Source organism: Phyllobates terribilis, unplaced genomic scaffold (genome assembly GCF_046119375.1).
Source record: "Phyllobates terribilis strain yellow unplaced genomic scaffold, ASM4611937v1 Scaffold_3__8_contigs__length_932513732, whole genome shotgun sequence".
Classification (NCBI taxonomy): domain Eukaryota; kingdom Metazoa; phylum Chordata; class Amphibia; order Anura; family Dendrobatidae; genus Phyllobates; species Phyllobates terribilis.
Genome location: NW_027362763.1, coordinates 266164571 through 266189038, shown reverse-complemented (window position 1 = coordinate 266189038; position 24468 = coordinate 266164571). Strand labels below are relative to the sequence as shown.

Here is a 24468-nt window from a genome sequence, read left to right as displayed (position 1 = left end):
GCCAAGGGACCAGGACGACTGATCCGCGTACATGAAAAAATGAATGGGGCCATGTATCGTGTGATTTTGAGTGCAAACCTCCTTCCATCAGCAAGGGAATTGAAGATGAAACATGGCTGGGTCTTTCAGCATGACAATGATCCCAAGCACACTGCCAGGGCAATGAAGGAGTGGCTTCTTAAGAATTTCAAGGTCCTGGAGTGGCCCAGCCAGTCTCCAGATCTAAACCCTATAGAAAACCTTTGGAGGGAGTTGAAAGTCCGTGTTGCCCAGTGACAGCCCCAAAACATCACTGCTCTAGAGGAGATCTGCATGGAGGAAAGGGCCAACATACCAGCAACAGTGTGTGCCAACCTTGTGAAGAATTACTGAAAACGTTTGTTATACATCCTTTGTTGGCAGTGACAGAGGTCAAAGTATTGAGATGAACTTTTGCAGGTGACCAAATACTTATTTTCCACCAAAATTTGAAAACAATTTCTTTCCAAATCAGACAATGTGATTTTCTGGATTTGTTTTCTCATTTTGTCTCATAGTTGAGGTCTACCTATGATGTCAATTACAGGCCTCTCTCATCTTTTTAAGTGGGAAACTTGCACAATTGGTGGCTGACTAAATACTTCCCCCCCCCCCCACTGTATGTTTTTACTATATAACCAACATTAAATAATTAAAAGGTATATTCTTGTCCATGGAGGGTAATATTCCAGCAAACAAGCATGTGGAAAATTTGCAATTTTACTGCTAATTCAAACATGATCTGACTATTCTGTAGGATGCTTCATGAATGTGATTCTGTACCTTACCATCATTATCATCACCTGCAAGAAAAGGACTCCAAAACAATCGTATCACCATCTATTCTCACCATTCTTTGCAATGTCTTAATTTTTGGAGTCTAAACATTCATAATCCCTTTATTACTATTACTTTATTGCTCTCATTTAATGAAGCACTCCCACTATCTTTTTTATGCAGAAATGTGTGTGTACATTATTAGTGTTGTGCAATGTGCTAGGATAAGGGGTCATCCGAGGACGCTTGAGTCCTAACAGAGTATCTTCGGCGTGCTCGCAAAATATGTTCGCGTCACCGTGGCAGCATGTTTGAAAAGCCGCGACATGCAGGGATTGCCTAATAAACAGGCAATCACTGCATGTGTTGCGGCAGTCTAACAGCCGTGAGACATGCAGCCGAGGCGACATGAACACATTTTGCGAGCACGCCAAAGATACTGTTATGACTCGAGTGTCCTCGGATAACCCCTTATCCTAGCACGTTCGTGCAACACTAATGTACACACACATTTAATGAATAAAAAAAGTTAGTGTGAGTGCTTCTTTAAGCTTTTACATTACGATTTATAGCCATAGTGAGAGCAGTAAACAAATCTTAAAAAAAAAAAAAAAAAAAAGTTGCCGATTAAAAAATTAATTGTTTAGACCTTTGTAGTTTTTTTTTTCAAAGATCGCCAATTTTCTGATCATAGTGAAAAGTCACTAATGGTGAAGCCATCCCTGTAACAGGCTTTCCTTGCAATATATAACATTCATATTATGGTATATGTATCAGACAGTATATGGCGAGTTAGTGACCTCTGTGCTATAGGAGTTTAGACACTTCTGATTCACAGTAATAATTTCAGTATATGACATTCCTAGCATCTCACTAAAGTAGATACAATGCTTTAGGACAATCACAAAGTTTAGCTTAAAGTTTAGTTTTCTACATCTTTTACTGAACCTGGAAAAGTGCATTTTCAGTCATAAAATATTACACTGCCAAACATGATAGAGAAGTGCTGAAACGGTCCTACACGAAGCTTTGCACAACACTAAGCTGGCACAGGAGAGCAGGCACCATCAGTAATGAATGACCTTAAAAATAAGATGCAGAACCCAATCAAATGTGCACGTCTTGTTTATTTAAGAGACCTTGTTACATCTTGCATGTCCCTTTAAATGATTCCTAGTTGACCTTGAAATATTCTTGTAATTATTGATGTCACATTCTTTGGCGAATCTTCTAGATGACCATTTTTGAGATGCACCGTTCCCTAAAATAAAGAAATGTAAAAAGTAATGTTACAACTGCAGTCAATGCTTTGTCTATTTGTAACAATATTTAGTGTAGAGAAATTACTAATACACAAGGATCCAAATTAGAATATTGGAATTCTAAGCAATTGTATACGTATACAGACCAGTTACCACACTCTGCTGTACAATTACATCCTGCAGATGGAGCGGTCTCAGGATTTGGGCCTGCGACCCCTGCAGCAGGTAACAGAGCTGGCACCCTGCTTTAGAGGCCAGGACTGCAGATATCCGCATTGTTGACTGCAGAATCTAAGAAGTCAAAATGAGGGACCTCCCTCTTTCACCTCATCAGCCCCCAGCAATGCAGTTGTGGGGTGCCAATAAGTGGTCATGGTAGCTAGGGACTTAATAATGGCCTCCATTGTTGTTCAATCCTGTCAGAAACACAGCCTTTGTGTTAAACAATCAAAGAATCAAATATTCTAGTGAGATAGAGAAAATTTTGTTCAAACCCCCCTTAAAAAGAAGAAATAAAAAAACGGAGCAAAAAAGTCATATGCACCCCAAAATGGTACCAATGAAAATATTCACTCATCCAACAAAAAAGTCTGCACACCACTCCATCGATAAGAAATGTTATGGTTCTCAGAATAGTGCAACACAAAGAATAGGATTTAAAAATATATATGTGCTAAAATAGAAATACTGACAAAGTACAGTACTGACATGCAGAGTAAAGAGACATGGCGTTAATGTGAACACTGTCAAAATGAAACCCCAAAAACATTACAAAACAAAATTGCAGTTTTTTTTCAGTTGTGTCTTCCCAAAAATGTATACAAGTTTATCAATACATTGCATAAACTTCAAAAGTGTACCATTAAATATAGAATAACTCTATATATAGGAAAGGGCTAAGAGTTTCAGTATTTAGATAATATTCTACTCAGCTGAATTTTATCTAATATGGACAATCATGTGACAATCTCTCATAAGAGCACATGATTTTGGAAGTCACATGACAGGAAGTACATTATATACATTATAAAGGTGAAACAAATATAATTAACTAATTAAAACACGTCCAGTTAGTAGGTATAGAACCAGGTATATGAACCACATGAGGATTATCACAATATTATTCTATTGAGCAACTTTGACAAAAATATTAAGAATCATTAAGAAAATAATTTTCAAGAAATTAAAGGAAATCTGTCAGCAGTTTTTTGCTAAGTAATCTGAGAGCAGAATAATGCAGGGTCTGAGACCCCAATTCTGGTGATGTGTCACTTGCTGGTCTGCATTCTGTCATTTTGATACAATCCCTGTTTTCTTTGCTGCAGATATAGCAGTGCTCAGAATGCTGAACCCTGTATAACCAAGCCCACACCACTGACTGGCAGATTTCTGTGTACACTGTGCATAGACAGAAAGCGGCTAGTTAGTGGGGGGGCGGGGTTGACTAGAGCTGTTGACTAGGAGGCATGCAGACACCTAGTACTGTAGTGAAAATATCCTGCTGATAAAACACTGATTTTATTGAAACAGCAACACCCAGCCTAGTAAGTGACATCACTGGAATCAGAATCTCAGCCCCTACACAAACCTGCTGACAGATTCCGATTCCCTTTAAGATCTGCTAATGTATACAACAGCACATTACTGACATTGTACATACTACTGACACTTTACACAATTGCTTTTCAGGCTCACCTTTTAGGCAATTTGGGAGGTCCTATTTTGGTAGAATACTGAACTTTTTGGTGTTTCGGAGCTTCTATGGAAAACGGTCTATCACGTGGCTTATATTCTGAAATCACCCGCTCCCATTCATTGTCAAATGATGGTGCGTCAGCTGCAACAGAAGAAAGTACAGTTACAGTCCAGCTACACACTGCTCCGTTCTGCTGTAGAACATCCTCCATGCTGCTGCTTTTGACAGTGCTACATAAAGATATATGGGAGACAGTATTGCAGCTTTTCTCCACCCATAAGCTCAGAGAAGCTGAAAATTAGAAATAGAGGCTGCAGAGGGGAAACTAATGAAAAGATGAAGGATACAAGTCATATAATGGTCAGAAATAATGTTATTCCTTATGCAGTCTCAAGGGTAAAGTTTCTCCTTGTGGTTGGTGTAGTGAGACTTATAGGTTATGCAAAGTTTCCCTGGGAATTAAATATGCAAATAGCCTTTTAGATAGTGCCAATTATTGGAAGTGAGAGACCCAAAAGTCAATATCGACCCTTTAAAGGGCCTTGCCACATGACTTAGGATAAGAAGTCAAACAAGAAAAGACCATTTGCAGACACGGGTTTTTGTTTTTTTGCCCCTCATCAGTGCACAGCAGAAGAACTGGTTTAATGGGTGACAGGCCTTTGACAGGTGATAAGGGTTTGTGCACATGATGTCTTTCAGGTGGGTACACTCTCTAAAACATCACATACAGCAACTAAAAAAACAAAAACAAAATACAAAATAAAAATGAATAAAAATGCAGTCAAATCCAAGTCAATATTGACTCTTTAAAGGGCCTTGACACATGGCGCTCCATTTGCTTACACGTTTTTAGGGATTTTGCTTTTCATTAGTGCATAGCAGGAGAACTGGTTAGCTTCCTATTCTGAATCATGTGGAAGAGCCCTTTAAATGGTCAATACTGACTTTTAGGATTGCTACCTGAAATAGGTGGCACTATAGTCCCAGTCTTTTTCCTCTATGGAGGAGGCCATGTGCATATTTCTCATGTACACACAACAGCTTATTCTAAAAAAAAAATAAAAAAAAAAAATCACTCTTTAAAGAGAGCCTGTCACCAGGTTTAAAGTGTCTAGTTTTTGCTCTTATTTTATTACAGCTACTTCCCTGAGCAAGCCATTTTATTTTAGTTTAAATCTGGCATACGATTCCAGAGATATCCTATGCTTTTTTATTTGGTACTAATTTTTATGATCTTTACAAGGGGTAATAATACAGAGCTGCCTAAATACATGCCCCTGAGAATCCTGTGAGCAATGCCCCTTATTAAAGACCATAAAAGTTAGCACCATATAAAAAGCATAGCATATCTCTGGAACCCTATAGCAAAATTTAAGAAGAAAAACAAAACTGAATCCTCAGGACAGCATCGGGAATAAAATAAGAGCAAAAACTGGTCACTTCTGACCTGGTGACAGGTCTTCTTTAGATTATATTTTCAACTAACGCAAAGCTATATGAAGGTCCCTGTAAGAATACACTTTGTATTGGCTGCTTTAACAATATTCATGGTGTCTACTTTGTTAACACTATATAATTTTGCGGTGTTGGCCACAAAGCTGAATAAAAGGCATAACATCAGGAATGTGAAGACTAACCCAAATACCAAAAGTGCAAAGTATCTAGAAGGATTTGGAAGAAAAAGATGTAGGACTCACATTCATCCATATTTAAAAATTCCTGATTGAGTTCTTGATCTCCCGTCTTGTTGTTCTTCATTTGCTTGACAATATGGGCACGGTCTTGGATGTGATGTCCGACAGCCATCTGTTCCACTCCACTTACAGAGTCCTTGACAGATTTCTTAGTTTCTTTTATCTGCATGTAAATTGTAGTTTTCATTACGACTGCTATTACAACACCATTAGAGTAGGTGCACACTTTTAGTCATGGTAGAATGGCTTTTATGATCAGAATAACGTTAACTAGGTACCCTATATTATTTACATGTACTATTACTATTTTTTTTTATTTGCGGTAGGATATATGCACTTTTTTTTTTTCTTGGGTTTTCGCTTTAATGATGAGTCACGCTTTTGTCTTAGATGCAATAATAACTGGAGATTGGTCTGGAGAACACATGGGCAAAGCAATGAAGAGGCCCTTCAAGAGGGAACATGAAAGTTTCCTTGGAGACGTTTTTCAACACAACAATGCCAGGCAGCATGTTGCTCTTGCTATTGTGAGCAGCCTGCATGGTCTAAACGCGTTAACATGGCCTGCAGTGTCTCCAGACTTGTCTCCCACCAAGCACATCTGGAACATCATTGGTTGGTAATTGAAAAGGGAATTGCGTGCCCAAGTACATTCAACATCCCTCAGACAACCATTAATAACCTCACTCATAGTAGCCAAGTAAGTGCGTGTATTTCTGCATGTGGCACTCATACTATGTACTGAAAAAAATCAAGACGTTTTGAAAACTTTTTCTTTACATTTTTTTCATAATTTGCACATAACTAACCTGTCTATGAAACCTGTGATTTCCATAATTCCACAACTTTTACTTATTTGTGTTGCAATTTCAATGTTGAAGAGTGTATATAGTAAGATTTTACAGTACAGACCAAAAGTTTGGACACACCTTCTCATTTAAAGATTTTTCTGTATTTTCACGACTTTGAAAATTGTACATTCACACTGAAGGCATCAAAACTATGAATTAACACATGTGGAATTATATACTTAACAAAAAAGTGTGAAACAACTGAAAATATGTCTTATATTCTAGGCTCTTCAAAGTAGCCACCTTTTGCTTTGATGACTGCTTTGCACACTCTTGGCATTCTCTTGATGAGCTTCAAGAGGTAGTCACCGGTAATGGTTTTCACTTCACAGGTGTGCCCTGTCAGGTTTAATAAGTGGGATTTGTTGCCTTATAAATGGGGTTGGGACCATCAGTTGTGTTTTGCAGAAGTCTGGTGGATACACAGCTGACAGTCCTACTGAATAGACTGTTAGAATTTGTATTATGGCAAGAAAAAAAGCAGCTAAGTAAAGAAAAACGAGTGGCCCTCATTACTTTAAGAAATGAAGGTCAGTCAGTCCGAAAAATTGGGCAAACTTTGAAAGTGTCCCCAAGTGCAGTTGCAAAAACCATCAAGCGCTAAGAAACTGGCTCGCATGAGGACCGCCCCAGAAAAGGAAGACCAAGGGTCACCTCTGCTTCTGAGGATAAGTTTATCCGAGTCACCAGCCTCAGAAATCGCAGGTTAACAGCAGCTCAGATTAGAGACCAGGTCAATGCCACACAGAGTTCTAGCAGCAGACACATCTCTACAACAACTGTTAAGAGGAGACTTTGTGCAGCAGGCCTTCATGGTAAAATAGCTGCTAGGAAACCACTGCTAAGGACAGGCAACAAGCAGAAGAGACTTGTTTGGGCTAAAGAACACAAGAAATGGACATTAGACCAGTGGAAATCTGTACTTTGGTCTGATAAGTCCAAATTTGAGATCTTTGGTTCCAACCACCGTGTCTTTGTGCGACGCAGAAAAGGTGAACGGATGGACTCTACATGCCTGGTTCCCACCGTTAAGCATGGAGGAGGAGGTGTGATGGTGGGGGGGGGGCTTTGCTGGTGACACTGTTGGGGATTTATTCAAAATTGAAGGCATACTGAACCAGCATGGCTACCACGGCATCTTGCAGCGGCATGCTATTCCATCCGGTTTGCATTTAGTTGGACCATCATTTATTTTTCAACAGGACAATGACCCCAAACACACCTGCAGGCTGTGTAAGGGCTATTTGACCAAGAGGGAGAGTGATGGGGTCCTACGCCAGATGACCTGGCCTTCACAGTCACCAGACCTGAACCTAATCGAGATGGTTTGGGGTGAGCTGGACTGCAGAGTGAAGGCAAAAGGGCCAACAAGTGCTAAGCATCTCTGGGAACTCCTTCAAGATTGTTGGAAGACCATTTCTGGTGACTACCTCTTGAAGCTCATCAAGAGAATACCAAGAGTGTGCAAAGCAGTCATCAAAGCATAAGGTGGCTACTTTGAAGAACCTAGAATATAAGACATATTTTCAGTTGTTTCACACTTTTTTTGTTAAGTATATAATTCCACATGTGTTAATTCATAGTTTTGATGCCTTCAGTGTGAATGTACGATTTTCATAGTCATGAAAATACAGAAAAAGCTTTAAATGAGAAGGTGTGTCCAAACTTTTGGTCTGCACTGTATATATATTTATACTAAGAAAACATCTAAAAGATAATTTTTTAAAGCGAACAAACCCTTTAATAAACTAGGGAACACAGGTTCACCAGGCTCTATGCAGCTGCCTTACCACAGTTTGGGCACTACATGAGGATCCAATTTCCCAGAACACCACTTCCCGTAGTGCCAGGCTTTAAAAAAGTGTTAGAGATGTACATGCCACACACCCTTTAGGCCGGCCTAGTCTGTGCTGTAGGATAAATACAGACTTCCAGAAACTTCTTCAAATTATATAAAGATGTGTGTTTTATGATGTATTTCATGTCACCTCTTACCTTTATGATTTTTTCGGGATGGTGATGCTTTGTGGTTGTTATTTTTAGTCAGTGATGTGCCACCCTTGGCCTTACCTAAATATAAACTGTATGGCCTTCAGCACTCTCCTTGGCACGCTGGCTAATAATCATGCCTTAATATTTTCTTCACAAAACAACAACTAATTGCTGCACCATGTCGCTGACTGTCAGGAAGCTCCTGTGTAATATTATTAGAGACCTTTGTTGAAGCACATACTTCTTTGACAGATTGCTATTTTCTACTTCCGTCTAGAAGGGAACATGTGCTCGGCTTTAGGGTTCAAATTCATATTTCTTAGTGGCGTTAGGTACAGCAGCTGCCAAGGAGCCACTGAAAGGCCAGGGTTAAATTAGTCACCGGAGTAGCAAAGTAAAATTACTCCATGCGATCCATCAAGAAGAGCAGGAAGCACATTATACACCAGGCTATATTTTCAGAGCTCACACTCATACTCCTGCGTGAGTCAACTTCATTTTATAAACCAGTATATTTATTGGAAGCCAAAGCTATAAAATAAAGTGATGTGAAGACTATAAAATACAGAGCTTCTTAGAGACATAAAACTAATCTAACACTTACACCACCAGGAGCTTTACGGGTTTGACTTGTTGCTTGGAAAATCTTAGGAGGTTCGTCACCAGTCTTGGAATAGGTCATCACCGAGGAAGACTTAAATGAGTGAACGTCAGGTCTGTCTGCCAATCCTTCCTGCAGAGAGCAAGATAAAACGTATATATAGTAAATGATGATGTGAACAGAACGATAGACAGACCAAGGTATGACCGATATAACAAAGGACCATGAGGTTCAGTAGAGGATAGCCCCACTTGTTAGGGTGCAGTCAGACAGCCGTATAACATGGACGACAATCGCATCGCAATGCACAGACTGGCCGGCAGCTCTCCTGACCCAAGTGTGGCAGCATGTATTTCTATGCAGCTGTCACGCTCGGGTCAGGTTAGCTGCCGGCCAGTCTGAGCACTGCGATGGTTGTCTGTTATACGGCTGTCTGACTGCACCCTTACTCTGGCGTACAAAACCTTGTAAAGTACAGTTGCATTTGTCCCCTATAGCTGGCATTTGGACACCTGAGCAACAAGACTTCAGAAGTTTGCTCCTTTTTTTTTGTGTACTAAAAAAACAGACCTCTGTTATCCGTGTCCCTGATCTAATTATCATCCAATTTTGGTCGGTGTATTCTTTATTACCATAATGGTGAAAAACATTTGTTTCATATGAAAAAAAAAATCTAAGCTTATCCTACGCAAAAAAAAAACCCACAACGAACAATACTTGAATGATTTTTTGGGTTCTCTTTTTCAGACAAATCGGTCTGCAAAATAAAAAAAAAAAAGAAAAAAAAAGGAAATTCGAACAATTGGTATGTGTTCTTACTGGGATATGTGCAACTTCAACATATACATTGCCTTGTGAAAGTATTTGGCCCCCTTGAACTTTTCGCCACATTTCTGGCTTCAAACATAAAGATATAAAATTCTAATTTTTTGGGGAAGAATCAACAACAAGTGGGACACAATCATGAAGTGGAAAGCAATTTATTTGATATTTTAAACTTTTTAAAAAAATTAAAAACTGAAAAGTGGGGCATGCAATATTATTCGGCCCCCTTGAGTTAATACTTTGTAGCGCCACCTTTTGCTGCGATTACAGTTGCAAGTCGCTTGGGGTTTGTCTCTATCAGTTTTGCACATCGAGAGGCTGAAATTCTTGCCCATTCTTCCTTGCAAAACAGCTCGAGCTCATTGAGGTTGGATGGAGGGTGTTTGTGAACAGAAGTTTTCAGCTCTTTCCACAGATTCTCGATTGGATTCAGGTCTGGACTTTGACTTGGCCATTCTAACACCTGGATACATTTATTTTTGAACCATTCCATTGTAGATTGTGCTTTACGTTTGGGATCATTGTCTTGTTGGAAGATAAATCTCCGTCCCAGTCTCAGGTCTTTTGCAGACTCCAACAGGTTTTCTTCCAGAATGGTCCTGTATTTGGCTCCGTCCATCTTCCCATCAATTTTAACCATCTTCCCTGTCCCTGCTGAAGAAAAGCAGGCCCAAATCATGATGCTGCCACCACCATGTTTGACAGTGGGAATGGTGTTTTGAGGGTGATGAGCTGTGTTGCTTTTGGAACAAACATATGGTTTTGCATTGTGGCCAAAAAGTTCGATTTTGGTTTCATCTGACCAGAGCACCTTATTCCACATGTTTGGTGCGTCTCCCAGGTGGCAAACTTCAAACGAGACATTTTATGGATATCTTTGAGAAATGGCTTTCTTCTTACCACTCTTCCATAAAGGCCAGATTTGTGCAGTGTACGACTGATTGTTGTCCTATGGACAGACTCTCCCACCTCAGCTGTAGATCTCTGCAGTTCATCCAGAGTGATCATGGGCCTTTTGCCTGCATCTCTGATCAGTCTTCTCCTTGTTCGAGATGAAAGTTTAGAAGGACGGCTGGGTCTTTGTAGATTTGCAGTGGTCTGATATTCCTTCCATTTCAATATGATCGCTTGCACAGTGCTCCTTGAGATGTTTAAAACTTGGGAAATCTTTTTGTATCCAAATCCGGCTTTAAACTCCGCCACAACAGTATCTCTGACCTGCCTGGTGCGTTCCTTGGTCTTCATGATGCTCTCTGCACTTGAAACAGAACCCTGAGACTATCACAGAGCAGGTGCATTTATACGGAGACTTGATTCCACACAAGTGGATTCTAATTATCATTACCAGTCATTTAGGACAACATTGGATCATTCAGAGATCCTCACTGAACTTCTGGAGTGCGTTTGCTGCACTGAAAGTAAAGGGGCCGAATAATATTGTACGCCCTACTTTTCAGTTTTTAATTTGTTAAAAAAAGCTTAAAATATCCAATAAAATTCGTTCCACTTCACGATTGTGTCCCACTTGTTGTTGATTCTTCCCCAAAAAATTAAAGATATAAAATTCTATGTTTGAAGCCAGAAATGTGGCAAAAGGTAGAAAAATACTTTCACAATGCACTGTATGTGAAACACAGACATGTGAATGAGGCCCAACATCCATATAAAATACATGCTCCTGATAGGACATTTATGTTAAGCAGACATGCACCTGGTGTAAGGTGTACAGTTGTGGGAAAAAGTTTTGAGTCTGACAAAGTCTGCTACTTAAGTGTTTTTAGATCTTTTACTCAGATGTTTCTATGGTTATTGAAGTACAATTATAAGCATTTCATACGGTTTTATACTTTTATTGACAAATGCATCAAGTTTATGCAAAGAATCAATATTTATTTTTCAAGACCTCTGCAATTCGCCCTGGCATTCTGGATATCAGCTTCTGGCCCCAATTCTGAATGACGGTAACCCTTTTTTTCCTTTATCAGTGCTTGGAGCTTCTCACATTTCAATTTCTGTTTTTTTTTTGTCCACTCACTTTATGAAGATTGACCACAGGTTGTCACAGAGATTGAGGTCTGTCGAGTTTTCTGGCCATGGACCCAAATTGTTTTCTTCACCGAGCCACTTAGTTATCGCTTTTGCCTTGTGACATGGTCTCCATCATTCTGGAAAAAACATTGTTCAATCACCAAATTGCTCCTGGATCATTGGGAGAAGTTAAATATTCTCCAACTTCCCCCAATGATCTAGGAGAAATTTGGTGATCAACAATGCTTTTTCTAGCATAATGCCTTCTCCACTGACAATTTACCATAGATGCTCAATGAGATTGAGATATGGGGAGTTTCCTGGCCATGGACTCAACATATCTGTGTTTTGTTCACTGAGCAACTTGGTTATCCCTTTTGCTTTGTGACATGAACAAATGAAAAACAGAAATTGTGATAGAGCCCAAGCACTGATTAGGCAACAATGTGCTGCCATCAGAGATAAGCGAATCCGAACTGTAAAGTTCAGGGTTCGTACCAGACATCTAGTGTCTGGGGCTCAACTACAAACACAGACTTCTCCCGAAAGCCCGTTTTAGCGTTCAGCGTTCCGGGAGGAGATTAGTTTGGCAGCCCCCTGGCCCTTATTGTGACCATTTCCAACACCAGAGTTTGGATCCCCATGGATTTTTATGGAGTTCGGGTTCTGGTTAGAGTTTGGGTAGAGTTTTAGTACCAGAACCAAAGTTTGGACTAAAGTTCGGACGAACCCAAACTTCCATGGGTCCACTCATCCCTAGTTGCCACTCAAACAGGATCTGGCCCAGAAGCTGAAATCCAGCTGATATATTCTGATACTGCGAAGTCTTGAAAAATAAGGGTCAACCCTGAAAATATTGAGTCTTTGTTCTACAGTAACCATAGAAACATCTGACTAAAAGATCTACAAACACTGAAGCAGAAAACTTTGTGAAAACCAAAATTTGTGTTGCCACAACAAATTTCCATTTGCTGATAATAAGCAGAGCTTGGGAAAATGCTGACGAAGATACACAATAGAAGGTATTATATGCTTTTTTAATATACAAAACATTGCTCCATTTACAGAAAAAAACAAAACATAATTATACAGTATTTATTAATGAAAAAAATAATATCAGTGACTATAACACGTGTGCCATATTGCTGCCAGCATGAGAATGGCTTTTGCTGTCACAGGATATTCACTAGCTTGGCTTTAACTGGTGTGCTATGTTTTTGGAAGAGCAAATGTGAGATTGCGAGCCGATAGCACGATTATAGCACTATGATCCCAGGGCTTGAGTGTCTCGTGTGCGAGTGAAGATTAGAATTTTTTTTTAACACTGGAGATGCAGCATTAGAGGGGAGATAATATTACTACATTAAAGTATGAATCACTCATATATAGACTTGGCTGATACACTGTACACATAAGCAAGTCTGTGTAGCCTTCCACCCTGACCAAACATGGTAGACGGTTACAATAGAGTGTATGTGAAGGGAAGGGATATATATAGCAAGAACGATGATATATAAAATGGGGCATTAAATCAGGTCTAGGTATAAAGGAGGCATTTTCTTGGAAAGACTAAACAGATCTTAGTCTGGCATAGGAAGAGAATTCCAAAAGGCATGAAAAGCTTCTATTAATCGCCATCAGGAACAGTGAATGAAGATCCTGTCAGGGCACGGAGGACATCTTCTTGGCAGCCATTGTGCAGGGGTGGAAAGCGTATCATAACCGGATCACATGCACCCATATGACCTGGACCACAATAATTTTGTAACAGAAAACCCAGACACCAATATGATATGAGCGTTTCTTCCTCTAGAACTGCCTCTGTTGCTTTATTTTGGGCTCACTTCACAAGATGCCAAAAAAGAATAAGCCGTAAATGCAAATGATGAAGGCGAATCAATAGGATCCTCTAAAAGTGGGGGGTAATGTTAATGTTTCTAATTGAAAGGGACGAAAGCGGTTGTGTCATGAAGATAACCTATTCCAAAAAAATAAGCCAGTCTAGCTACAGGGCTGTCCTTCTACTGAATGGACGGGCCAGGTCCACCTGGACAGTTAACGAGTACCTAGAACTAGTCTGGGGCATCCAGAAAAGAGTGGCATCCCCAAACTGGTAATTTTCCTAAATCTAAGTTATTGTCAATAGTTCTCATCAGTAACTCTAATGCCCCCACCTCTCCATCCCCGAAATGGACTGAATTTCTAGAAAAAGGCAAGCCCGAACTTCCAGGTTGAGGAATCCTGGCATGAAGTATGGGAGTCCACAACCCTCTTGCGAGATCTCACCTTTTCCACTAACCCAGTGCTGCTCTGTACTTTACTAAGGGGTTACAGACAGAAAGGTAATGTCTGTAAGGTTACCCTAAACAAAGAGCAGAGCTGGGTTAGCATAAGGAGTGAGATCTCATGCTTCACTGTGAGGGGCAGCAGAGGGTTGTGGATCCCGCTCTGCATGCTGGAAGTTTGGGTCTAACTTTTGATAGAAACTCAGGCCCTTTGGAGGGCATTAGGGTTTCTTATGAGCACTTTTGATAATAACTTATATTCAGTAAAATCACCAGTCAACATTTTGGCCCATGGAATGGAAAATACTGTTATTTTTTTAATGCAGACCATTGGACCATGTGCACTTGGACATTGGCTAAAACTGGTCTTTGTCCTCTGTCGTGTATATGGACAGCACACGCACTAAAAATAAGTTCATGTAAACAAAACTTAAGTGTATTCGCCACATGTCCAAGCAGCAATAGGAGAGTAAATGATAAAGGTTTCCTGCGAGATCCAGCTTTTGCTTTTCAAAATTGCAATATGTGGCAAAAAATGATCAAGTAATAAGGACATGATAGTAAATGTTGGCAGAATTTTGCTTTAGGCATATTGTGAGTTTTCGTTTACACTTTGCAAATTGGATGTGCGTGTGAATGAGATGATGACTGGCATCGTCCAATATTTTGTAATCTTTGGGAGGCTCTTCAATGTGGATTAGCCTAGATACTCTGCTTACAGAGACATTCTCATAGCAACAGCCCAAACATTAGCTGCATCCAAGACAATATATATATTTAGAATGGTGTACGATGTAATTATCAGGTTACCACTTCCCACTACTAGTGATCCAGTAATAAATTCATTTTATGAACAGTGAATGACATAAGAATGTATCTACACTTAAAGGGAATCTGTCAATAACATCACCCCTCCTAAGCAGTCTATATGGGCATAGAGCTCATAGGAAGCTGAATAAAATGATACATTGATATCTGTGATCTGATGTCTTATGCCAGAGAAATCCATCTTTTTCTTATATGTAAATGAGGTGTTCCAGGTTATGGGCCGGACACTGATCTGCATGAGAATCTGCCTCCAGAGATTATTTTACATAAAGGGGGAGTTACCAGTGTGAGACAAGTAATTAACACAGCGCAAGGAAAATTAAATTTGTTTCATAACAAACACATTTGCTACAGCTCTCACAGCTCTACTGTACTTGAACAATATTACAACCCTGTCTGCCTGTGACACGATAGCTGAAGCTGAGAGGAACCTGCAGATGTATCAGTCAGGGCCCAGTCAGAATGACATATTTCTATGCAGCTGTCACGCTCAGGTTAGGAGAGCCAATGGCCAGTCCGAGGATTGTGATGCAATCCTCATGCGAGTAATACGGCATTCTGACTGCTCCCTTATAATCCAGCACAGCTCTGCAATGAGATCAGGAGAGCAGAGAGCGGCCATTACACATCACACTGATAACACTGGTAACCATTACACATCACACTGGTAACCATTGCACATCACACTGGTAACCATTGCACATCACACTGGTAACACTGGTGACCATTACATATCACACTGGTCGCCTCCTTTCATTTACATCAATCTCTGAAGGCAGATTCTTATGCAGATCAGTGTCCAGCCCATAGCCAGGAACAGCTCATTTACATATTAAGAAAACATTGATTTTTCTGGAATAAGACATCGGATCACAGATATCAAGGTATCATTTTATTCAGATTCCTATGACCTGCATGCCCATATAGACGGCATAGGAGGGTTAATCCGACTGATTGATGACAAGTAAAAGTACCAATAAAGTCAGTAGCTGCTAAACTGGTATTTGGATAAGGACTATTTTGGAAAGCTTCATCTGCACAACACTAATTGCAGGATTATAAATGGAGCAGGGAAGGACCATAGTGCAAAAGTCAAAACGCCGTTCACTTCAATAGACTATGCCAATCGAGAAAAGGAGGGTTTGAGGATTGCTGACCATGCCCTTAAAATCCTTTTTAGTCTGTGCAGAAGGGGAGACCTTTAAAAGCAGAAACCGGCAGGGATCTGCTGTGGACTAGTCATCCGAGACGCATAGTCCCCGGCAGGATTTATAATGTAGGTTTTCTCTGAAGCGCCACACAGTAAAAACACACATAGCTACAACAGTGCAGCAATACTGATTCCTGCTGCGGTGGTTGGGCAACATAAATCAGAGGACAGGTCAGGTAGCAAATACTACATGGATATTTCTAGGAAAAAGAGAGACAAAGCACATGACGGGAGGATAGCCGAGAAATCACCAATTGACACTAGCTTCATTAAAATCATAATTAAACCCTAGTATCTCAATTATTATTCAGCTATGATGATCAAAATTGGAAAAAAAACACTTACAAACTGTTTGTGTATGTCTATCATTCTGTTCCTCATGTTTGTCATCATACTATCAACGGAATGAAACCCATCCTTGAATTCGGGGACCTACAATAACACACAATTCGAGAAAACATTAGGTTGATTAAGGTAACCATCATAGCTCCGTACTGTAAGCATTTTATTGTCAAATATCTCAAAACTAATAAATGGAATACATTGAGTAAAAAAAATTGCAACCAGAACAATATCTGCAGAATTGCATGCGTACAAATTAGTAAAAATGACATGCACTTATCCTTACTTCACCCTAAACTATAACATTTGAAGCTATAAAAAGAGGCTTAAACTATTTATTAAACCCATGTTAACTCTTATGCAATGAAGTCGCTTTAAAACAGAAATCACATTTTTTTATTGAGCAATAGATGTTTTTATTCTGGTGGCCGTGGTCATGTCTTCAATATGCAAGGTAATACATGCTAAAGAAACTAACAAAAGAAACAATGTTAGACTAGAAGATCTGCACATGTCCATGGAAATAGTCATGACAATAACAAGGTACAGCTCAAAAGCTGGAAATCAGTGCAAAAAAAAAAAAAAAAAATTGTAAAGAGCTTTCTTTAATTATACGACTAAATAACAATATTTATAAGAAGTGTGAGACCCCCCTTAATAAAGCTATAACCTAACGAGTTTGGAACATGTTACATAACTTGAACTGATCGCTTTGTAATAGAGGAGAGACAATTGCAGCCTAAATAAGTGATTTATAGCAAGTATTGTGCAGTAAATTACTCTTTATATGACGATTACTGCCCAGTTATGGGTCTTTAACAACACTACTAAAAATTCATATAGCTTACCTCGTAAATGTATGAATCATGTCATGTAACACATACAACTTCATGTCAAAAGGAACACAAAAAAAAAAACACAAAATGACGGCTCAAACCAAGCACGGCTTGGTGCAACCTTGGCATGGCCGAGCCGTTCAGTGCACCTCCCCAGCTACTTATATTTCATCTCTCTCTGCTGTTCTCTGACTCCTTTAAACCCAAAGCTGTCAAAGAAGAGGGGAGCAGGGATAGATAGAAAACAAGTAGATGGGAAGGTGCACTGAACTGTATGGCCATGCCCCGATGCACTGAGCATCTCTGCTTTGTTTGAGCAGTCATTTTGTGTGATAGATTCCTTTTTAACATAAAATGAGCTGATGCTATACTATTTAACTTGACATTTTCAATGGCTCGTTAAGGTTTGCTGGAAGCCGGCTGTCAATCAGCCAATCATGACGTTGGAAGTCCCGCCCCATTGACAGAGCAGCCAGGAAGAGGAAGAGCCGTTATATATACACACACACACATACATACATACATACACAGTACAGACCAAAAGTTTGGACACACCTTCTCATTTAAAGATTTTTCTGTATTTTCATGACTATAAAAATTATACATTTACACTGAAGGCATCAAAACTATGAATTAACACATGTGGAATTATATACTTAACAAAAAAGTGTGAAACAACTGAAAATATGTCTTATATTCTAGGTTCTTCAAAGTAGCCACCTTTTGCTTTGATGACTGCTTTGCACACTCTGGGCATTCTCTTGATCAGCTTCAAGAGGTAGTCACTGGAAATGGTTTTCACTTCACAGGTGTGCCCTGTCAGGTTTAATAAGTGGGATTTCTTGCCTTATAAATGGGGTTGGGACCATCAGTTGTGTTGTGCAGAAGTCAGGTGGATACACAGCTGATAGTCCTACTGAATAGACTGTTAGAATTTGTATTATGGCAAGAAAAAAGCAGCTAAGTAAAGAAAAACGAGTGGCCATCATTACTTTAAGAAATGAAGGTCAGTCAGTGCGAAAAATTGTGAAAACTTTGAAAGTGTCCCCAAGTGCAGTTGCAAAAACCATTAAGCGCTACAAAGAAACTGACTCATATGAGGACCGCCCCAGGAAAGGAAGACCAAGTGTCACCTCTGTTTCTGAGGATAAGTTTATCCAAGTCACCAGCCTCAGAAATCGCAGGTTAACAGCAGCTCAGATTAGAGACCAGGTCAATGCCACACAGAGTTCTAGCAGCAGACACATCTCTACAACAACTTTTAAGAGGAGACTTTGTGCAGCAGGCCTTCATGGTAAAAGAGCTGCTAGGAAACCACTGCTAAGGAAAGGAAACAAGCAGAAGAGACTTGTTTGGGCTAAAGAACACAAGGAATGGACATTAGACCAGTGGAAATCTGTGCTTTGGTCTGATGAGTCCAAATTTGAGATCTTTGGTTCCAACCACCGTGTCTTTGTGCAATGCAGAAAAGGCGAACGGATGGACTCTACATGCCTGGTTTGTCACGGGTGTGTCGCCACGAAGATCGTCACGATTACACAGCCTGACTTCTCGCAGCTGACTTTTTGGTGCTTTGTGTTTTTCGGCAGTGAGGGAGTTAATTCTCTCTCTCTCTCTCTGTGCTAGACGAGGTCCAGCCTCGCCCAGCTGCAATCAATGCTGCTGTAGTGAGACTCCTTCAAATGCCTGCTGGTCTGTTAGGGAAGTGTCGGTGAAAGCATTTCATGCAGACTAACAGAGCAGATCGTGGTATTTGGAGTTTCAGAGATAAGTGTATTTGGAGTGTTTTTTCCTTTCCTCGCTTTATCATTTACCTCCTTTCCCGTTGGTGTTCCCTCTGTTGTAGTTGTGTAGTTTTTGTATGCAAGGTGGTTTTGGTTTTTCCCTTGTACTGTCTCGTTCGTCTAAGTACTGTGTGTGGGCATATTATTACTTGTCCCCTTTTGTTGTGATCGGGGTCCTTCTCAGGACTAGATTACTTAGGTGCAGGGATCCTCAGGAGGTAGGGGTTACGCTGGCGGCCTGGATCTCTGTACCTTTAACAGTACCTCCAGGTTGAGGGATTAGTCAGGGTCCCAGCTTAGGGTCAGCTTAGGCCCCCTACCTCCAGTATACAGAGACAGCGTGACATTTTCACCGACCACTTAGTTTTTCTCCAGCTACCATGGATCCAGTAGCCGGTCTAGCTCGGCAGTTGCAGAGTTTGTCCATGGAGCTGGCGGACGTTAGGTCCAAGGTTTTGTATCCTCAGGAGCAAGCCGGACCAGAACCTAAAGTAGCTCTCCCTGACAGGTTCACTGGGGGGCGGGACAAGTTTTTTGTTTTCCGGGAGGCATGCAAGTTGTACTTTCGGCTGCGGCCTCGGTCATCGGGGAGTGAAGAACAAAGGGTGGGAATTGTCATCTCGCTCCTACAAGGGGACCCACAATCTTGGGCGTTCTCTCTTCCCCCGGGCTCCCCGGCTCTCCAGTCAGTGGATAGGTTTTTCGCTGCTCTGGGACTCGTATATGATGACCCAGATCGGATCTCCCTTGCTGAGTCTAAGTTACGTAGGATCCAGCAGGGAGATCGTCCGGCGGAGGAATTCTGTTCGGAGTTCCGTAGGTGGGCCACGGACACCCAGTGGAATGACCCGGCTCTTAGGAGCCAGTTTTGTCAAGGTTTATCCGACAAATTACAGGATGTGTTGGCACAGTATGACTCTCCCGCGTCACTGGAAGCCGCTATGGCCCTTGCTATTCGCGTTGACAGACGGCTTCGGGAGAGGTGCAGGATAACTCTACCCCCTGTGATGACTCCACCTCCTACAAGGTCCCCTCATATGGTGGTTCCCCTGGTCAGTCCAGAGGAGCCTATGCAATTAGGAGGGACATCATTTCGGGGGAGGGGACCGGTGGTGCGCCATAAGACAGGAAGGTGTTTCTTCTGCGGGAGAAAGGGACATTTTATTGGGGGGTGTCCATCCCGTCCCTTGCAGAGTGAAGAGTCGTCGGAAAACTGTTGATCCCAGGTTGTGTGGTGGACGGCAATCTGGGAGTAGGTATTTCGTCCCTAGGTTCGTCTCAGTTTCTCGTACCGGCGGAGGTGGTGGTGGGTACGAGAACTGAGAGGATATCTGTTCTTCTGGATAGTGGGGCCGGGGCTAATCTGGTTGATGCTCGGTTTGCCCGGGTTCAAGGTATGCGATTGAGTGAGTTGGCTAAACCCATCCCCATATTCTCGATCGATGCCAGGCCTCTCGGTCAGGGAAGTTTTTTGCAAGCTGTGCATGACGTAAAACTTCAAGTGGGGGCGATACATAAAGAACTGTTGTCTTGCTACGTGTTGGAGGGTCTTCCCACTCCTATAGTGTTGGGCCTTCCTTGGTTAACTAAGCATAACCCGGTTATTAATTGGCAAACCAGAGAGATAAGCCAATGGAGTAAATTCTGTAATAAAAACTGCATGAACACGGTCATCAGTGCGGTTACTCCTTGGGTCTTACCTCCATTTCTGGTGGACTTTGAGGATGTATTCTCGGAGAAAGGGTGTCAGGAACTACCTCCTCATCGCGAGTATGACTGTTCTGTAAAACTGCTCCCTGAGGCCAAGTTACCTAAAGCTAGGTTGTATAACCTTTCTGGTCCTGAGAGGCAGGCCATAAAGGATTATATTTCAGAAAGTCTGGCTAAGGGGCATATTAGACCTTCATCTTCACCGGTGGCTGCGGGGTTCTTCTTTGTTAAGAAGAAAGATGGAGGCCTACGCCCTTGCCTGGATTTCCGTGAACTTAATCGGATTACAGTCCGAGATCCGTATCCGCTCCCACTTATTCCCGATCTCTTTAATCAGATCGTGGGCGCCAAATGGTTCTCTAAGTTGGATCTCAGGGGGGCGTACAATCTGATTAGGATGAAGGAGGGGGATGAGTGGAAGACGGCGTTTAACACTCCGGAGGGGCATTATGAGAACCTTGTCATGCCATTCGGTCTGACTAATGCCCCGGCGGTGTTCCAACACTTTGTTAATGACATTTTTCGCCGCCTGGTGGGACAGTTTGTTGTCATATATCTGGATGATATCTTAATTTACTCGCCGGATCTGGTGTCTCATCAGGAGCACGTTAGGCAGGTGTTACAGATCTTGCGGGATAATAAACTGTATGCCAAATGGGAAAAGTGTGTGTTCGCCGTACAGGAACTCCAGTTTTTAGGCTTCCTGGTTTCAGCGTCCGGTTTTCGTATGGACCCTGGGAAAGTGCGGGCAGTTCTTGAGTGGGATCGGCCAGAGAATCTTAAGGCACTACAACGTTTACTGGGGTTTGCTAATTATTACCGGAAGTTCATTCGTAATTTCTCGTCCATGGTTAAGCCTCTCACAGACATGACTAAAAAGGGGACGGATTTTTCTAGGTGGTCTGACAAGGCTTGTCAAGCATTCTCCTCCTTGAAAAAATGTTTTGCCTCGGCACCCATACTCATTCAACCGGATGCGTCACAGCCATTCATTGTAGAGGTAGACGCTTCCGAGGTAGGGGTGGGAGCAGTATTGTCACAAGGTTCGTCCCCTGGTAAGTGGCATCCGTGCGCCTTTTTCTCTAAAAAATTGTCGTCCGCTGAGAGGAATTACGATGTCGGCAATAGGGAACTCTTGGCCATTAAGTTAGCTTTTGAGGAGTGGCGCCATTTTTTGGAGGGGGCAGTCCATCCGGTCACCGTCATCACCGATCACAAGAACCTGCTATATCTGGAGTCCGCGAAACGTCTGAATCCCAGACAAGCTAGGTGGTCATTGTTTTTTACCAGGTTTAATTTTGTCGTTACATATCGTCCTGGGTCAAAAAATGTAAAGGCGGATGCCTTATCTCGTAGTTTCCCTGGGGCCGGGAATACGGACGACCCGATTCCTATCCTTCAGGAGGGGGTGGTGGTTTCGGCAGTATGCTCTGAGCTGGAGGAGGAGGTATTGGAGGCTCAGGGGGACGCCCCTGTTGGACCTCCGGGGAGACTGTTTGTTCCAGATCAGTTGCGACAAAAGGTGATCGAGGCACACCATAACTCAGTTTTTGCAGGACACCCGGGGAGTAGAGCAACTGTGGATCTCCTCTCGCGTCGGTTTTGGTGGCCTAACTTGCATAAGGAGGTGGTAACTTTTGTCGCGTCCTGTGGGGTTTGTGCGCGCTCTAAGACCTCACATACCCGTCCGTCTGGGGCCCTCTTACCTTTGAAGATCCCGGAGCGTCCTTGGACTCATCTGTCTATGGACTTTATTACGGACCTCCCTCCGTCTTCGGGTAAAACGGTCATACTCGTTGTAGTGGACAGGTTCAGCAAGATGGCACATTTTATCGCTCTTCTGGCTCTCCCTAATGCTAAAACTCTTGCGCAGGTGTTCATTGGGGAGATTGTGAGGCTTCACGGGGTACCCTCCGAGGTGGTGTCTGATCGGGGGTCTCAGTTTGTGTCCAAGTTCTGGAAGGCGTTTTGTGCACGGCGGGGGATGCATTTGTCGTTCTCATCGGCTTTTCATCCTCAGACCAATGGTCAGACGGAACGTATGAACCAGAGCTTGGAGACATATCTCCGGTGTTTTGTGTCAGAGAACCAGGAGGACTGGGCTTCTTTCTTACCTCTGGCAGAGTTTGCTCTTAATAATAGGCGGAGCGAGTCCACTGGTAAGTCCCCGTTTTTTGGGGCATATGGTTTTCACCCCCAGTTTTGTACTTTCAGTAGGGGGGGCTCTTCGGGGGTTCCTGAGGAGGAACGATTTTCCTCATCACTCGCTTCAGTATGGAGAGGGGTGCTGAAGAATCTGAATACTATGGGGAACCGATACAAACGTATGGCTGATAGGAGGAGAGTGTCTGGTCCGGACCTAAGTGTGAACGATCGGGTATGGTTGTCTACCAGGAATATAAAACTTAAGGTTCCCTCCTGGAAACTGGGTCCCAGGTTCATCGGGCCGTACAGAATCAGTTCTATTATTAATCCGGTGGCATTCCGTCTTGACCTCCCCCCTACGTTTAAAATTCACAACGTGTTCCACAGATCGTTGCTTAAGAGGTATGTGGCGCCGGTGGTACCGTCACCTTTACCTCCCCCTCCAGTGGTGGTCAAGGGTAACTTGGAGTTCCAGGTATCGAGGGTCATCGATTCACGCTTTAATCGCCGGTCCCTTCAGTACCTGGTTCATTGGAAAGGGTATGGTCCTGAGGAGAGGATGTGGGTTCCTGCGTCGGATATTAACGCAGACCGATTAGTTCGGGCCTTCCACACGACTCACCCGGATAAACCTGGCCCTGAGGGTCCGGAGGCCCCTCGTAGAAGGGGGGGTACTGTCACGGGTGTGTCGCCACGAAGATCGTCACGATTACACAGCCTGACTTCTCGCAGCTGACTTTTTGGTGCTTTGTGTTTTTCGGCAGTGAGGGAGTTAATTCTCTCTCTCTCTGTGCTAGACGAGGTCCAGCCTCGCCCAGCTGCAATCAATGCTGCTGTAGTGAGACTCCTTCAAATGCCTGCTGGTCTGTTAGGGAAGTGTCGGTGAAAGCATTTCATGCAGACTAACAGAGCGGATCGTGGTATTTGGAGTTTCAGAGAAGTGTATTTGGAGTGTTTTTTCCTTTCCTCGCTTTATCATTTACCTCCTTTCCCGTTGGTGTTCCCTCTGTTGTAGTTGTGTAGTTTTTGTATGCAAGGTGGTTTTGGTTTTTCCCTTGTACTGTCTCGTTCGTCTAAGTACTGTGTGTGGGCATATTATTACTTGTCCCCTTTTGTTGTGATCGGGGTCCTTCTCAGGACTAGATTACTTAGGTGCAGGGATCCTCAGGAGGTAGGGGTTACGCTGGCGGCCTGGACCTCTGTACCTTTAACAGTACCTCCAGGTTGAGGGATTAGTCAGGGCCCCAGCTTAGGGTCAGCTTAGGCCCCCTACCTCCAGTATACAGAGACAGCGTGACATGGTTCCCACCGTGAAGCATGGAGGAGGAGGTGTGATGGTGTGGGGGTGCTTTTCTGGTGACACTGTAGGGGACTTATTAAAAATTGAAGGCATACTGAACCAGCATGGCTACCACAGCATCTTGCAGCGGCATGCTATTCCATCCGGTTTGCGTTTAGTTGGACCATCATTTATTTTTCAACTGGACAATGACCCCAAACACACCTCCAGGCTGTGTAAGGGCTATTTGACCAAGAAGGAGAGTGAAGGGGTGCTACACCAGATGACCTGGCCTCCACAGT

General features: G+C 42.3%; 1 protein-coding gene across 2 annotated transcripts in view; it reads right to left on the bottom strand.

Moving 5' to 3' along the window:
* Positions 1-780: 780 nt before the first annotated feature.
* Positions 781-24468, bottom strand: part of MLF1 (myeloid leukemia factor 1) — a 47730-nt gene continuing 24042 nt past the window's right edge. For both annotated transcript variants that reach the window (XM_073674790.1, XM_073674791.1), the window contains 5 exons: positions 16416-16502; positions 8898-9026; positions 5454-5613; positions 3753-3894; positions 781-2056 (listed from right to left, as the gene is read on the bottom strand). In XM_073674790.1, the coding sequence (XP_073530891.1) occupies positions 2026-2056; positions 3753-3894; positions 5454-5613; positions 8898-9026; positions 16416-16502 (549 nt within the window). In that variant the 3' untranslated portion in view covers positions 781-2025. The remainder of the gene's footprint in view (positions 2057-3752; positions 3895-5453; positions 5614-8897; positions 9027-16415; positions 16503-24468) is intronic.